At 37.8% G+C, this 17,613-nt stretch overlaps 1 protein-coding gene across 1 annotated transcript; it reads right to left on the bottom strand.

The window, feature by feature from the left end:
• Window positions 1–3,674: 3,674 nt before the first annotated feature.
• Window positions 3,675–4,148, bottom strand: LOC110800691 (uncharacterized). The gene has a single exon (XM_022005997.2). It carries the CDS (start codon window positions 4,146–4,148, stop codon window positions 3,675–3,677), a length of 474 nt encoding a protein of 157 aa, XP_021861689.2.
• Window positions 4,149–17,613: the final 13,465 nt, after the last annotated feature.

The raw sequence follows: 17,613 nt of genomic DNA, 5'->3' as shown, positions 1-17,613 counted from the left end.
ATCTTCCTGTTCCTGAACTTCATCAAGATTTTCAGCTTCATCAAAAATAATATATACAATTTTAACTCTTTCAAAAGAGTCTTTAAGAGAGGTGTTCCTGTCAGGCAACCGAAAGAACCTACTATGTACATCAGATTTAACATTATTGAGGTAGGTTATGTGTTCTTTGCTAAGTTCCATTGCCTTGTCACTTTGAGCCCTTATTACGCTAAGCTTTTTAAAATTGTCTAGAGTTTCTATCAATAATTCCACTAATTTATTTACAGACAGAGATTGAAAAGTTGAGGAACTTACTTCACTTGATGGATCTTGGGTTAATTCATCGATCTTTTCCATAAGACAAAGGTTTGCTGTTTCTTCTGGTTGATCCTCATCTTCTTCCGAGTCAGTGGCTTCTTCCAAAGCTTCAATCATTGCCTTCTTGAAGTTGGGCTTGGCAAAGGTGGATTTGTTGAATCTTTCCTTGTATTGATCCTTTCCCTTGCCTTTCCCTTTTTCATTTTTCCACTGAGGGCAGTCTTTGATTTGATGGTCAGAATCACCGCACTTGAAACATCCTTGGTCAGACTTGGAACCACACTGATTTTCTCACTGAGTTCCTTCCTCTTAGATTTCCAGGTTTAGAGTTCCTGTAAAATCTTTTTATTTTTCTGACCAACGTAACAACCTCATCTTCGTCAGGTTCTGAGGCCTCCTGTTCCGCAGCCTTGAGAGCAAGGCCTGGGTTCTCAGGAATAGCTGCTCCTAGATTTAATTCATGAGTCATTAAGGATCCCGCCAATTGTTCAATGTTGAATTTGGTGAAGTCCTTTGTTTCAAACAATGCAGTGACCTTGGTTCTCCATCTATCATCTTGTAGCATGCTCCTTAGGATCTTTCTAACCTGTTCATCAGAGGGAATATTTCTTCCAAGAGAAACTAGTTCATTAGTAATATTAGTGAATCGAGTAAAGATTTCCTGTATTGTTTCTCTTGGTTGCATTTCAAAACGTTCATACTTAGACATTAATAAATCAATTTTTGAACGTTTGACCTCATTAGTTCCTTTATGAGTTATTTGAAGGAGATCCCAGATTTGCTTTGCGCTCTTGCACCCCATAACTCTGTTATGTTCGTGAGGTCCAAGGCCGCAATGCAAGATTTTCACAGTCATTGCGTTGATTTCAAATTTCTCAAAATCTTCCTTAGTAAATTCAGACATGGGTTTAGGAACTACCTTATTTTGAGCATTGGTCATTGTTACCTCGAAATCACCGACTTCTATGACTCGCCAGACTTGATAGTTCTCTGCCTTGATATAAATCTCCATCATGTTCTTCCAGTAGGTGTAGAATTTCCCGTTGAACATTGGAGGTCTTTGAGTGGAAGAACCTTCCTCGAGTTTCTCGTAAGCGTTCATACTTTCCAGGAACCTTTTCTCAACAGGGTTTCCTGTATTTTTGTGACATCCTGCTCTGATACCAATTGATAGTTCAGTAGGAACACTTGACAAGAGGGGGGGTGAATTGTTTCTTGGGAACTTGGGTAAGTTTCTTGCGGAATTTAAACAATAAAGAGACTGAGAACAATGACCGAAGAAAGATATAAAACGGAGGAACCTTCTTGACCCTAATCAAGAAGAACCTCACTACTCTTTTGTATTAATGCAATAACTCTATTACAAATACACTCTTTAACTCGAGTTCCTCTCGAACACGAGATCCCCACAGCAATCCCCTTCGATTACTGTGCTACTCTTTCTCTCTCTGACTTAACTCTAAGTCGCTCCTTTTCTCTTTGACTTAACTCTAAGTCACTCTTTCTCTCTTTGACTTAACTCTAAGTCACTCACGGATCACTCAATCCTTATACCCAAAATACAATATGATAGATAGATTCTAGTACGTAATAAAACTTATAATAATAAGGAACTCAAGGAACACTCTATTTTGCCAACTGACTCTTTTAAAACGTTTAAGCTCTTTAAGATAGATTTTGTAGAAATCAGTTGTGTTTTGAAAATCTAAAACTCTTCTCCTTTTATAGGAGAGTTTTACCTAGGGTTGGGTACCCATGTTCTCCTTAACTACCCACTAACAGTTACTGCGCAGTAACATGGACATAGTTGGAGAGAAACAGGGGAGACCAAATCAAAACACTAAATGCACGTTTAAACAGAAATACGTGTGAGAGTTTTAAGGATCATGAAAAATCTTTTGCTTGAGAAACAAGGAGAATGAAAACATAATCCATTGTTTACATTTATTAATTAAATTCATTTTATTTATTAACAAAGATTTTCCAACTTAAAACTCTTTTATGGTTAATATATTTCAATTTAAAACGTACCAAAATACTTAGGTTCCTTTTGTTCCAAATTACGTATAAACAATATTAAATACTTACATAAATCCTAAACATAAACTCATATGTTGTAGTCTTCATGTTGCACCTTTAGAAGCTTCACTCGAAGTCTTCCCAATTTGTTCCTTCTCTGGAACATCGAGGATCCACATAATATATGAGGATCTCGCCTTAGGAACTCGACTAAGGATCTCGCCTTTATAAACTTGCTTAATGATTATATCTTCAATGTAGTGTCTGACATGGATCAATTACTTGCTTATATTTCACGTTGCTTAGTTTATCCAACTCAGGATCTCCTTAACTTGGCATTATCCCTCTAAGGATCTCGGAACCTATTATGCAACATAACTTAACCAATTGTCAGGAGTTTGCTTTGTCATCATCAAAACTTTAGGGTCAACAACCTATTTGCAAAAAATGAATTCAGCCATCTTTATGATAATTGCAATCATAATTTATGATTAAGCTAAATTTGGAGATAGCATAAATTAATCCATAATTCACATGAACCGATCATATCTCAAGAAACAAAATATAAGTAGCATTTTTTTCTATATAAACTTAACCCCCTCTTCATCCTAATCACTCAAAACACAGTATATTTTTTACTCTCCTTATATTTGATCAATAATGTATGACCATGTTATACATTTACTTTAATAGAGTATTGAACTTGGTTGTAGTTGAATAACTACTAATTATACAAATATAATGCCACATTCTTTTAAAAATACAATTTTATAATTATCACACATTTGGTTGATCTCAATCTATTATTTCATTTTAAAGTTTTCAATCTATCCCTTTTATAGCTTAATACTTTCATAATGGTTTATTACTTCGTAATAACTAATTATGTTCTTTATTTATGCGTTACTATGTTTTTGTAGGAATTAAAGATCTAGATGAAAATGATGTTCACATGTCATTTGCTACGTACTCTAGTCTGTATAACATTTTTCACATTATAATCGACCTTTCTACTACATTTTTTTTATCATATATTATTGTTTAAGCAATGATCCAATAAAGATTCTACCATTCTCATACATCATAATATATGAATTGTTAAAGAGAAAAAAAATCATGTACTTGATCCTTAGTACTAAATTATTTATGACAAGTTTTTTTTCCGCAAATAATGATATGTTATTACCAAGGAATAAACAGCTAGAGAACTAGCAACAAGCAAAGCAAGCTAGCACAACAACCAGGAAACCAAACAGCATACACAAAACTCAAGTCCAACTACAGCAAACAACAAGACCAACATGCCAAACAAAAGAAACCACTAAGCTAACAAGAGAAGTCTCTGACTATCCGAAGCTCTACAAGCAAGTCTGAATTTGATCTCTTTTCAGCATATCTTGAGGACTACTACAAGCATGAGTGAACACCTTAGCATTTCTTTGCAGCCAAATGCCATAGATACATTCAACAAACAACATCAGCAAGAGCTTGAACCTATCACCAGTTCTCTTAGCAGCTCGAACCATCCAAATCAACTCTGAATCAAGCTGACCCACTGGTCTGTTAAAGTGCAAGCTAGTTAGAACATGGGACCAAATAGCAGCAGAGTACCCACACTCAAAAAAGAGATGCTGCACAGACTCAAGACTACCATAACACAAGGGACACACATTGCCATCCACCACCTTCCAAGTAAGTAACCTATCCAGAGTAGGCAGTCTACCCCACATAACCACCCAAGAAATTAAAAGACTCTTTGGTGAAGATTTATTGTGCGAGATTAACCTCCTCCACCTAACTTTCTCACAGGAGCCCATCAGCAGTTGGTACATTGTTTTGATGGAAAAAGAATCCTTCTTTCATACAACATTCCACCCTCCAATATCATCAATCAGCTTCTGTGAGGTCAAAATCTTCTTCAAAGGCCAAGACATGGAAACAGGCCAATGAACATCACTGATAACTCTACCCTTTATGTAGTAAGTTATGAACCCACTTACACCACAATTTATCTTTCTTATGGGTAATGGCCCATAGCAATTTTACCACTGCGGCTTTATTCCATAAGCACATATTCTTGAGATTAAGCCCCCCTGCACACTTAGACAAACACATAGTGTGCCAAGCCACAAGACTTTTCTTTGATAGATCAGTATTACCAGTCCACAGAAAAAATCTACAGCATCTTTTAATTTCTTTAAGGACTTTCTTAGGCAGAATGAAAATTTGACACCAGAAGGACTGCAAACTCATAAGAATAGTTTGCACAAGCTGTAACCTGCCTGCATGAGATAGGTGCTTAGCAGTCTAGGTTTTAGCTCTTGCCACCACCTTATCAATCAAAGGTATACACTGATTGTACATCAATTTCCTGGTTTTGAGACGCACACCAAGATATCTGAAAGGAAAGGTTCCTTCAGGGATATTGATAACACCAATGATAGTAGCTTTTTCACTACCATACACCCCTCCAACATAGATGTTACTCTTATCCATATTTGCCTCTAGCCCTGAAGCCAAAGAGAACTGATTAAAAGCATCCAGCAGCAAAGAAAGAGAGATCGAATCAACTCTATAGAACATAAGCATATCATCTGCAAATAGCATATGGGTGAGAGCCAATTTCTCACACTTTGGGTGAAAATTGAAATCAAGTTGATGTTGCAATTGTTGCAAGTGTCTAGACAGATATTCCATGCCAATAGAAAAAAGGAAAGGAGACATAGGATCTCCTGGTCTGAACCCTTTTTTAGCTCTAAAAGGTGCACTAGGTTTACCATTAATCAAGATACTATAGGAGACTATTGAGATGCAAGTGAACACCCAATCAGCAAAGCCCTTAGGAAAGCCTAGCTCAATCATAACACTGTACAGGAACACCAACTCAATAGAGTCATAAACCTTCTTCAGATCAATTTTGAGCATACACCTAGGGGAAAGATGAGCTCTAGTGTAGCCTTTGATAAGCTTAGTAACAAGAAGAATATTATCTGAAATTCACCTCTCATGGATGAAGCCATATTGGCATTCACTAACAACTTTCCCAATAACACTTTGCATTCTAGCGGTTAAGATTTTGGAGACAAGCTTATAAACCACATTACAGCATGCTATTGGTCTATAGTCTTTAACCTTGGTAGGATTTGGAATTTTAGGAATGAGAGTAATGGAGGTACAATTGTACTGATGGAGATCGAATAGTATTGTTAGTGAACACTTCCTTCACTACCTTGTAAATATCCTGTTTGATGATAGGCCAAGCCTTCTTAAAGAACACTGCATTAAGTCCATCAGGACTAGAGCTTTATCATTTTCAATCCCCTTGATTGCTAAATCAATTTCCTCATTTGTAATAGTTCTGCATAGGTCTCTTCTGCTGTATTAGTGAGCCTAGGGCCACTTCTCAAAGTAGGAACATGAATAGAAGAAAGAGAGGAGGTGAGGAGACAAGAAGCTTCTTGTAAAAAACCAAGCTAGATTTCTGACTGAATGATATCTGGATCCACCAACTTAGCACCACTATCATCATATAAAATAGAAATCATGTTTAGCCGAGCCCTGTCCTTCACAGTGGAGAAGAAAATTTGATTATTAAAGTCTCCAAGTTGCAACCATTGAATCCTGGGCTTTTGTCTCAAACCTATCTCATCAACCCTTAGCCATTTGCTAAGATTCTCAACACAATTAGCTTCTTTACATAACAAATTAGGGGTATAGGAAGATTGCAAAACAGTCTGAATTTCATCAAGCTCATTCATAGCATGAGAAATTCTCTCAGTGATACCAACAAATTCTTCTTTGTGAAGTTTCTTGAGATTAACCTTAACCACTTTCATCTTACACCACAACTTAAACATAGATGAGCCAGTAACAGTATTATCATTCCAGACAGACTGAATGGTAGAAGAGAACTGACTATGATCAGCCAGGTAGTTTAGAAACCTAAAAGGTTTACCACCTTCAGCTTTATTAGGGAGGAAACTAATCAAAATAGGGGAGTGATCAGAAATGGAAGGGTTCGGGTAATCAACATGAACACTACTATACTGGTGAATCCAAGTTGCATTCCCCAAACACCAATCAATCCTACTAGCTATCTTCCCATCACCAACACCCTTGTGCCAAGAGAAGTAGTGGCCAAAACTCTTAAGAGGGAAAAGGCCAGCAGCCGTGATAAACTCATCAAAATCCTTGACCTCAGCTACAGACACAGAAGACCGATTAATACTGTCAGCTTCGGATAATGGTGAATTAAAATCACCAGTAATAATCCAAGGGTAACTCCCAACACTTGCAATAAGGGTTAGAAGAGAACTCCACAAACTTTTTCTGGTGTGAATGGTATGAAGGCCATACACCATAGTAACATACAAAGAAACCAAACCATCTCTATCTCTTATTTCACAATGATTGAACTGCTCATGCACAGGCAGAACATGAACATCTACATCAAGAAATTACCACCCAATCCAGATTCTTCCCCTAGGATTGATGATGTAGTTATTCTCCGATTTCTAGTGTCCACCAAACTTGCTAGTAACTTTATTGAAGTTGTTCACCTTTACTCTAGTTTCTAGTAAAGCAATAAACTGAATATTATGCAAATTGACCAAGTTTTTTACCTCAGGGACCGTAATAGGATCATTATGTCCCCTCACATTCCAACTACAAATGTTAACCTTCTTAAATGGGGGATGCATGTTGGAAACTCATATATATCACTACAACAAACAGGATCAAAGAAGGCGAATAAAATCGCCCTCTGTGATCAAAATATCACCCTTTTAGCTTTTAAGGGAGAAAATATAATCGCCCTTAACTCGCCCTGTTAGGTTCGTCCTATTAGCTTTCCAGGGCAACACTATATATTCGCCCTTTTTTATCAAAAACAAAGAGGGCAAATAATTTTCGCCTTCTTTGTTTGAAAACAAGGAGGGCAACTTAAATCTCGCCCTCTTTGATAGTTTTTCGCCCTCTAAAACAGTTTAAATAGGGCAATTTTCTGTGTCCTGTTTGTTCAAAATCAAAAAGGGCAACTTGATGAAGTCGCCCTCTTTGTTCTATTTTTTATTTTAAAAAAAATAAATCATACATCACCCAAGAAAGAAGGGAATCTGGGGGTCTGGTTAATGAAACTGACACAAGTTATAAGCAAAACAATGCTTCAATATAATCCCTGATAATCTTTTAGGTTAGCTAGGACAAAAAGACAGAACTTCTGCAAGTAAATTTCTTGCAAAAAGTTGTATTCATTCCGCAAGAAAAATGAAGGGGAAAATGATTACAAATGCTAAAACCAGAAAGAGGGAGAAACATTGGTTCTGCCAAAGAAATTTCACTCAAAATATGTGTGATGCCCGTGTCATAATCAAGTATTTACCCCTAGCGATTGGACTCTCAGTCATTTTCCGAAGAAAAAAGCCCCAGTTTCCATGATTCAGCTAGACAATTTATAGCAGATTCATGATTCCTGGGATCCACATATTCTTCAAACAAACTACATATTTACGTTTCAAAGTAATAGCAGAATATAGACGAGGTACTGATATGCTTACAACCTATTTGTATTTATCCATGATCTTTTTAGCATTTTCTATAGCTTCATATGTAGAACCAGGCTTGTCCTCCAGTCAAGGTCCTTCGTCCTAGTTCAGAGCAAGATAAATGAAATACACAAAGCCCATGAAACCCTGTTTTGCAGTTGATAGACAATAAGTTAGGTTTTGATCAAACATGTTATGAACATTAGTTCTTTATATGCAGAACACGAATAGAAAAATATCACACACAGACCAAAAACTGTATATGGCCAAGTTTGAGGAAGGAGAAATGTACCCCATCACATGCCCCTCCCATCTTTGACCCTTGCAGTATTATTTGTGCAACACCTATACAAGTACATGAAAATAAACCAAACTTGGGAAACACAGGAAATGGCCGGTCTCCCCATAAAATACTTGTATTTACCCCAACCCCCACAAGTATATATTCACAATAATTTCAATTTTATTTCAAGTATCAAATATTACCTCTTTATGTCAAGGATTCAAGGCCAATTTTCTCCATGATTAACTTAAGCTTTTGTTCCAGTTCTTCTTGTTTCTTCTTAGCTTCATTCTCCCTTCTCAAAGTTTCATCTTTATGATGCTCACAGCTCGCATCGTGTTGTTCTCATTCTGGAGTTGCACTACAGTTACTTCCAAGTCAGCCCTTCCTTTCTTCCTGCCCTTGGACAACACCGGGTGACCTTTACCTAACCCCCGTGCATAACCTGGACGATATCCAAGAACTTTTTCATAGGCCACATCTACGGAAACATTATCCGCACCTTTCTCTCCAACTTCTTTCTCATGCAACTGTTTAAACTCGTTGTACTTAATTTCAGCTTCGTCATCAAACTTCCCATTTTTGTGCCTATCGACAATATAAAAGTAAGAAGAGAGAAAGTGATGAGTGTAGGAGTTAAAATGTATGAAACCAGACTATCCTTGACAAACCTACTGATGGGCTTTGCATATTAGTTAGCTTCATGACTTGCATTGAGAACCTTCCTACTTTTCATAAGTTTCCACCTTTGATAAATTAATACCTCTTTGTCTTCTCCCATAGCTTCAAATACATAGGAACACCATTAGATTGTGTTGTTGATGTAGTTGCATTTGAACTAGATGCATTTGTGGCCTCATTCTCCTCTTCACGCTCATTACTACCTGCCTCTGCCTCAAGTTCCTAGGAAATATATAAAAAGTAAAGTTATTCATTAATTATAAACAGTAAAGTTTGACAAGAAGTTTGACAAGAAGCTCACCAATTCATAAATTTTCCTAGCTATTGATTTGGCACCACAAGCTGACCGAATCTTCTTTGAAAGAGCATTCGCCCGATTCTTTTCACTTCTTTCCTATTATTTACAACACTATATATTAGATTACTAAAACGGTGACAATGAAAATAAATATTAGTATTCATAATTAATACTTGCCCTCTGTTTAGGAAGGTTCCAATAGCTATATATAAGCCACCTCCATTGAGCAAGATCTATTGTTGCTGGGCAGGCACGCTCCACCTCTTTCAAATTTCTGGTCTTTGAAAAATAGGCCGCCTTCAGCCTTTCTCTCCGATGTTTGTAAAGGGTAGAACATTGAATCCTTAATGCTTTCTCAATGTGTGCACCGTCAACTTCACTGGAGTCATACTTAGACTACAAAAAGTTGAAGACGGCAGCTTCTTATAAAAGAGAAGTCCAGTTTGAAATACTACAATATTCCATTTTTCTTTTGTTCTGCATCTGTATTATCTTTAATTATGTACTTTGCAGTAAAAACATCTCCAGTTTCATTAACGTTTTCTTTATTCTGATGATCGAGGATTATACTTCAACTTAATTATGTACTTTGCAGCTGAAACATATCTGAAGTATTACTATAAATTCCAGAAACTCCTTGTTATACATGCTTTCCCTATTTCCCTGTTTCCCTACGACACAATCGAGTTCCCAGAACAGTTTCACTATGACACAATCCAGAGCTAAGTTTTCTGAGTTAGAAATGTTAGCAAATAAAGACAAACCAGCTGTAGTATGTGAACAAACACCTCGATATTCAGATAAATCGAAATATGATTACAGCTATCCCCGTATGAAGATTTGTCTATATTAGATAAATTTCAATTCATTGCTTCTCAAAAAATAGTATGTGTATGCTTACTGTTAGTTTCACAGAGTTCCTCAAGAGGGGGGGGTGAATTGATATTTTACGGTTTTATAAAAATTAAACGATTAGGAACAAAAACAGTAAAATATGCAAGCGAGATTTAGCGTGGAAAACTCTCTAGGCCCAATAGAGAGGAAAAAACCACGGCCCCTTTGGGGACTTAAACACATTCACTAATTAGGCAAAACAACTCAGTTTTTACAAACCTAATCTACTCGGGCCACAATCTGTGACTCGCCTCTGATTACAGATAACTAGGAACAACCCCTCGTTGTTCCTCCCCTTATGGAAACAGTCCCTCAACTGCTTCACCTCACAGATCTCTCGTGAGATCTTCTCCCTTTCTCAAGTAAGCCTGACTCGGGCTTATCATACAATAACTCAACAATTTAATCGTAAAGATTAGATATTGACTAAAACAAACGCAAGATATAAAACCAAGTAACAAATACTGCTCTATATGGGAACAGGAACAGACTCATAAAAATTAAGACTTTAAGGTGATACCTGAAAGCTCCGGATTAATGCTAATCAGTCTGATAAAACTTTCGTGAAGAACTTGAGGTTTATTTATATGATTCTAAGTGTTTAACCTAGAAACCTTTGATTCTAATTCAACACTAATTAGGACTCTTTCAAAAGATAGATTTTTACAAATAAATCATTAAAACGCGTTTTGGTAAAAATCAATCTTCTACGATTTCAAGAGTTGTAGAGCAACTCAAATTCTTTAAGAGTATAACCTCAAGTAGGATAGTAAATTCAGTTTAAACTCGACGTTATCCTTTGGAAAACAAAACCGAATTACTTTTGATTTAAGATACGACTTTGTCTAAATAAATCTTGACATGACCTTTACAAAATACTATGTTCCCATACTAAGAAATATCTGAACTACGCTGGTCTTATACCTTTCGAGTTTATAAGACTTCCTAAGCTTCACATTCCTTGATTCTCGATTTAATCATTCCATAAGCTTTTGACTTATTTTCTTCATAGCTCCTCAGCTGACTTCTTCATCTGCTTTTCATACCACGAACACTGTAGGTTTATAGTGACCTGTTCCTGACATTCCTTAGATAAACAGTCGTAAGTATAGTTTAAGCTTGTCACCATCAAAACCCAGGAATCAACAATTTTCCCCTTTTTGATGATGACAACCTTACAACTTGACAAGAATGAAATATGCTTATTTTGACTAAGGAATGAAACATAGTGCAACATACACTTAAACTCCAACCACCAACCAGGAACAAATATGGCAAAGACTGAGGTTTCGAACCCATGTATAAATATAAACATTATGAAAACAAGTTGCCCCCAATATCTTCCCCCTTTGGAATTATCAAAAAGGGTACAATTGAAAAACGATTTCAGAAAATATAATTGCAGAATAAGTATAAGAATTATGTTACCCTTTCAATCGGAGAAGCATCTTGCAACTCAAATCGATCAACGAGTTTGACCGCACCCTTGCAAGCAAAACAAGTAAAAAGCAACATAGAATACAAAACAAGCAATAATCCTACAAGTCGGTGTTGGACAACTACCAGAACGTAGGAAAAGCGCACTAATGAACATTAGTCATAAACCCGGCGCATCAAAACATCAAAAAAAATTGTTCAAGGACCAGAGAAAGCTTAAATTGTTCGAGAACTAGCAAAATATATGGGGTGGGGTGATTAACGAATTGGGCAGGTTCAGGTTGGGAGGGATCCAGGTGCAGCATCCTCAGCAGTAGCCACCTCTTCTATGACCATGTCAGCTAGGCGCTCTGTCATGTCGTTGAAGAACTCACCCTGATCCTGCTGCATCTTGTGTATCAACTCTTGCAAAGATGTGACAGCGGCCAAGAGAACAACATTATCTAGGTGCAGTTGATCCACAAGGAGCTGAACTGAGCATCCTGTGAGGGAGCAGCGGATTGAGTTTCACCTTCCCTATCAGAGTCAGAGTCTTCTACCTTATAGACTGGAGGTACGCCTTTTGAAGAAATGGCTAGACGGCTGCTGCGACGAATGGGCTGATGAGACACAGGTGAGGTAGGAATTGGCTTGAGAGATGAGGTGGCTTTGGCAGGGCTTTTTTCTTTTGGGCACAGGTCAATAAGAACACCCTCTGACTGACCTTCTTTCTCTTCACAGGGAAATGACACTGCCTCCTGCTCTTCCGAAAACTCCTCTTCCTCATCTATCTCCTCCTCCATATCTTCTATCTCCTCCTCAACTTCTTCATCCTGTGGGGTTGTGTCTCCAATCAACAACTTCCCAACACAGACAACCCCATCAATGACACTAAGACTGATACCATGTAAACAAGCTTTGTTTAGTATGTGAGCAATGGTGAGAGGTTCAGCTGTGTAGCGAGTGAGATCAACCCCCACCTTTCTCATGATAAAAGTCAGAAGAGAGCCATACCCAACTATGTTGTTCTGAGAGATGCAATGGGTGAGATGTGCAATAAAGACCATAGGAAAATTGATTTGGCGTTGAGATTCAAGGAGAAAGATGTAGATGAGGCCTACTGGCTAGGGCTCGTTTGTCATGACGCGGGACAAGTCCTCGACGCACCACATTAAATAGGACTTTTTGGAAGGGAGTTAAGATTGATTGATTTAGGGATTTTGGGTGTTTTCCCTGACCCCTAAAGTATGAATAGACTTCCTTCATAGTAGCACCTCCTAGTTCGATTAGACATTTCCCCTTGTGATAAACTTCCTCCCCCAACACAGGAACTTTGAACCAGGTTCCCAATTTCTCAGCATCAAAACTAAATGACTTTCCATTTACCTCCGACTGGCATACCTCCCCTTTGTTAATGAAATTTGAGAAAAATTCCCCCATGGCTTCAGGATACATGCAAGCTTTGGAACAAACCTCAAACAGATATGTCCAACCCTATGACTCAATGGACTCTGGTAATTCGACAAACCCGACCTCTCGACACCAACCAAAATCAATACTCAGACCAGGGAGCATGCGATCGAGGGGAAAATAGTGAAATTTTGTGGATTCGAGTTTTACCTCTTTCTCCATTGGAAGGTGAGGTTCCCCCTGAATTGTTGCAACTACTTCCTTCTTCAGGACCAGTTTTCGCTTCGTGGCTAACTTGGCGGTGGACTTGGCAGCTGGTGGTTTGGGTGTTGGTTGTTTTGGAGCTATGGATTCTGGGTAGATTGTTTGTAGAGGTATGACGGTGATAATTGGTTTTGAGGGAGAGGAAGGGTCACTAGGGTTTGGGAATTGAAGTTTATAGAGAGTCATGATTATATATAGGAGAGGTAGTTGGCGAGTGGATAGGAGAGATAGAAATTTTGAAATTTAAATTCTGGGATTTTTAGGGATAATCCGCGATGTTTATAGGGGGAATGATTGGAATGTGAAGGGTTTTTGTTGGGAAACGGAGTGTGGGAAGCGTGTTTGAGTGAGGAAAAATGAACAGTAATGCATGCACTAGGTTTTTAAGATTCGCTGAACCAAATTAAATGCTTTCCATTCCTTTTTAGTTTTCCCACTTAGACTTAGAATTAATGCAAGTTTAGTAAACAAGTGCAATTACCAAAGAAATGTGCAGACGCGGCTGTGGTAATGCACAACTGGGTTTTGCGATCTGAGTCCGATTGTTAGTCCATTCACAAACAAATAGGAAGAAAAATATTTACAAAAAGAATACCATATTTTTTTTTGAATATTCCAGTAAGGTTAGAAGATAAGTAAGGGCAAAAAGTATCATTTTATTCGTATCATACCAAGTTCTAACCTTAGCTTGTCGTGTTTGTCCCTGTTAGTGGTTTGGTTAAGATGTTAGCAACTTGATCTTCTGTGGGACAGAATTCGAGCTTGACTAGTTCCTTTTCCACATAGTCTTTTAGAAACTAATGACGTATATGAATGTGTTTGACTCTTGAATGATGAACTGGATCCTTTGATATGCAGATAGCACTAGTGTTGTCGCATAGTATAGGAACACATTTTAATTTCATACCAAAGTCTCTTAGTTGTTGTTTGATCCATAGCATTTGGGAACAGCAGGAAGCGGCAGCTACATATTCAGCTTATGTTGTGGATAGTGCCACTGTGTTTTGTTTCTTTGATGCCCAAGAGACGGAACATGCTCCTAGGAACTGAACCATCCCTGATATGCTTTTTTTGTTTACTAAATCACTTGCATAGTCAGCATCTGTGTATCCTTTAAGGCCAAAGTGATCATAGTTAGGGCACCATAAGCATAAATCATCAGTTCCTTTTAGGTATCTTAGAATTCTTTTGACTGCTGTAAGATGAGATTCTTTAGGGTTAGATTGAAAACGAGCACAGACCCCTACACTAAAGGCAATGTCTGGTCTGCTAGCTGTGAGATAGAGTAAAGAGCCAATCATACCTCTGTACCTTGTTTGGTCCACACTCTTACCTTCCTGATCCTCATCTAGTCTCGTGGTTGTACCCATAAGAGTGTGATTGCTCTTAGCAGACTCCATTCCATATTTCTTGATGAGATCCTTGATGTATTTCTGTTGGTGAATCATGATGCCTTGTTCCGTTTGCCTAATTTGGAGATCTAGGAAGAAGTTTAGTTCTCCCATCATGCTCATTTGAAATTCATGCTGCATTAAATCAGAAAATTCCTTGCAAAGATCTTCATTAGTAGCACCAAATATGATATCATCAACATAGATTTGAACAATTAGTATGTCTGTATTTCTTGATTTAAGGAACAGGGTTCTGTCAACCTTACCTCGATTGAATTGATTGTCTAGTAGGAAATGAGAGAGAAGTTCATACCAGGCTCTTGGGGCTTGTTTAAGTCCGTATAGTGCCTTGTCCAGCTTGTATACATGTGTGGGGTATTCTGGATCTTCAAATCCTGGTGGTTGTTCCATATAAACCTCCTCCTTAAGAATTCCGTTTAGGAAGGCACATTTTACATCCATCTGATAGAGTTTGAACCCCATGTATGATGCAAATTCTATAAGTATGCGTATTGCTTCCATTCTGGCAACCGGAGCAAAGGTCTCTTCAAAGTATATTCCTTCTTGTTGATTGTACCCCTTGACAACCAATCTGGCTTTGTTCCTGGTGATCGTTGCATGTTCGTCTTGTTTGTTTCAGAAGACCCACTTAAGACCTATTACTCGATTGTTCAATGGTGTAGGCTCAAGGTGACATACTTTATTCCTTTCGAATTCATTAAGTTCCTCCTGCATGGAAATGATCCAATCAGAGTTAGTTAGTGCCTCTTTATAATTTTTAGGTTCAATCTTGGATAAATAAGCATAGAAAGCACAAAAATTTTTGAGTTGTGATCTCGTTGTTGTTCCTCGTCCAAGATCACTAATTATTTGGTCGAGTGGATGTGAGCTTTGATGTTTTCAAGGTCTGGGTTGGAATGGTGTAGTTGTTTCTTCAGCAAGCTGTTCCACTTGTTCATTGGGTTCTGTGTGATCTTTGGTCTGCATCGGTTCCTCTTCAACTATGCCATCTTCAGGTGTTTCTTCATTTTGAGCTTGTTCTTCTGTTTGAGAATTTCTTCTTATCTCCTCATCTTCTATTTCTCTTGTAAGTCCTAGTTCGAAGTTTCCATCAGTGGTTGTACCTGTAACAAAGTTTTGGGAGTCAGTTTCATCAAATATAATATGAATACTTTCTTCCATGTACATGGTCCTTTTGTTAAATACTCGATATGTGTTGCTGTTTGAGGCATATCCTAAGAATATGGCTTCATCACTTCGTGCATCAAATTTTCCCAATTGATCCTTCCCATTGTTTTGGACGAAACATTTGCAACCAAAGATTCTGAGATGTGTTATTGAGGGTTTTCTTCCTTTATACAATTCATATGGGGTTTTGTTCTTGATAGCCCTAATTAGTACTCGATTAAGTATATAACATGCATTATTTAGAGTTTCGGCCCAGAAACTTTGGGGAGTCCACTAGCAATCAGAATTGTCCTTGTCATGTCTTCAAGAGTTCGGTTCTTTCTTTCTACTACCCCATTCTGTTGAGGTGTTCTTGGAGCTGAGAAATTATGATTTATTCCTGATTTTTTACATAGGTCATCGAACTTCTTGTTTTGAAATTCTGTACCATGATCTGACCTGATGTGGACCAGTTTGTGATTGTTTTGACGTTGAACCCTAGAGGCGATTGCTAAGAACTCTTCAAATGTTTCTTCCTTGCTAGCTAGGAAAATCACCCATGTGTATCTTGAGAAGTCATCCACAATTACAAGTACATACTTCTTTCCACTCCTGCTCTGAGTTCTCATTGGTCCACATAAATTCATGTGGATCAGTTCCAGCGGTCTTGTTGTGCTGATTACTCCCTTTTATTTGAAAGATGTTCTCACTTGTTTACCTTTGATGCAGGCATCACAGACTGATAATTTCGCGAACATTGTATTTGGAAGACCTTTGACTAGATTTTTTGAATTCAACTTGTTCATTAGAGAAAGACTAGCATGACCAAATCTTTTGTGCCATAACAATGGATAATCTTCAATAACGCTGAGACAGGTCAGATTGGAGTGAGGAACAGAGTTAAGATTAACCACATAAGTGTTCCTTTTTCTCTGTCCCTCTAAGATCACTGTCTCAGTGTTACTGTTGATAATTAGACATTTATTCGAGAAGAATTTTGCGTAATTTCCTTTGTCACAGAATTGAGAAATACTTAATAGACTATGTCCTAGACCTTCAACTAAAAATACATTATCGATGGAGTGAGACTTTTACTTACCGACCTTGCCAATACCAATGATGTTACCTTTCTTATTATCGCCAAAAGTCACAGTTCCACCTTCATAGGTCGTGAGTGAGAGAAATCTGTTCCTATCTCCTGTCATGTGCTTGGAACAACCACTGTCTAGGTACCATGTGTTGTTCCCCCTCACTTCGACCTGCATGATAAGTTCAGTTAGAGTTCTTAGGAACCCAGCATAGCTTGGGTTCCTTACTTGGAATTAAATCACTTTTCTTTACCCATTTAGTCTTGGTGAGATCGATGTTCTTTTCCAAGCCTCTTTGGGTTTTAGGACAAGAGACTCTATAATGACCAATTAGACCACAGAAGGTGCATACTATGTCACTGTAGAGATCTACTCTGGTCTTTCTAGGGTGATGTTTCTTGTGATTGAAACCTAATCCTTCTGTGCGTTTGGTCCTAGCTTCTTCTATCCATTTTGGTGTTCCTTCTATTATGTGTCTATTCTTTCTAGCTAATTCTCCTTCTAGGTTGGTCTTTTCTTGGTGAATCTTGACTAGTTCTAGTTGAGTTCTTTCTAGTTCACTTTTATAAAGGGTTTTAGTCTTGGCTATTTCTAGGTCAATAAGTTCTTGTTTTAGCCAGGAGTTCTCATTACGCAAGGCTTCACAGATTTCTTTTATATGAAGGTTCTGATCAAAAAGACTAAAGAAACGATTGTCGATATCTATGTTTGTGTTTTTAGTCCATTCTAACTCTTCAGTAAGTTCCTTGACAATAGTTTGGTGTTTCTTATCAGAATCTAATTTGTCTTTTAAGAGTTCCTCATAGTCACTAGTGAGACAGGAAAGCAGGTCAAACGGTTCTAATTTAGACAGAGATTCAAG

The sequence above is a fragment of the Spinacia oleracea genome, chromosome 6 (genome assembly GCF_020520425.1).
Source record: "Spinacia oleracea cultivar Varoflay chromosome 6, BTI_SOV_V1, whole genome shotgun sequence".
Taxonomy (NCBI): Eukaryota; Viridiplantae; Streptophyta; class Magnoliopsida; order Caryophyllales; family Amaranthaceae; genus Spinacia; species Spinacia oleracea.
This window is presented reverse-complemented; position numbering and strand designations above follow the sequence as displayed.

What these genes read in the sequence shown, in the direction of transcription:
- LOC110800691 (XM_022005997.2), bottom strand. Translation starts at nt 4,148, where the DNA reads ATGTACCAACTGCTGATGGGCTCCTGTGAGAAAGTTAGGTGGAGGAGG.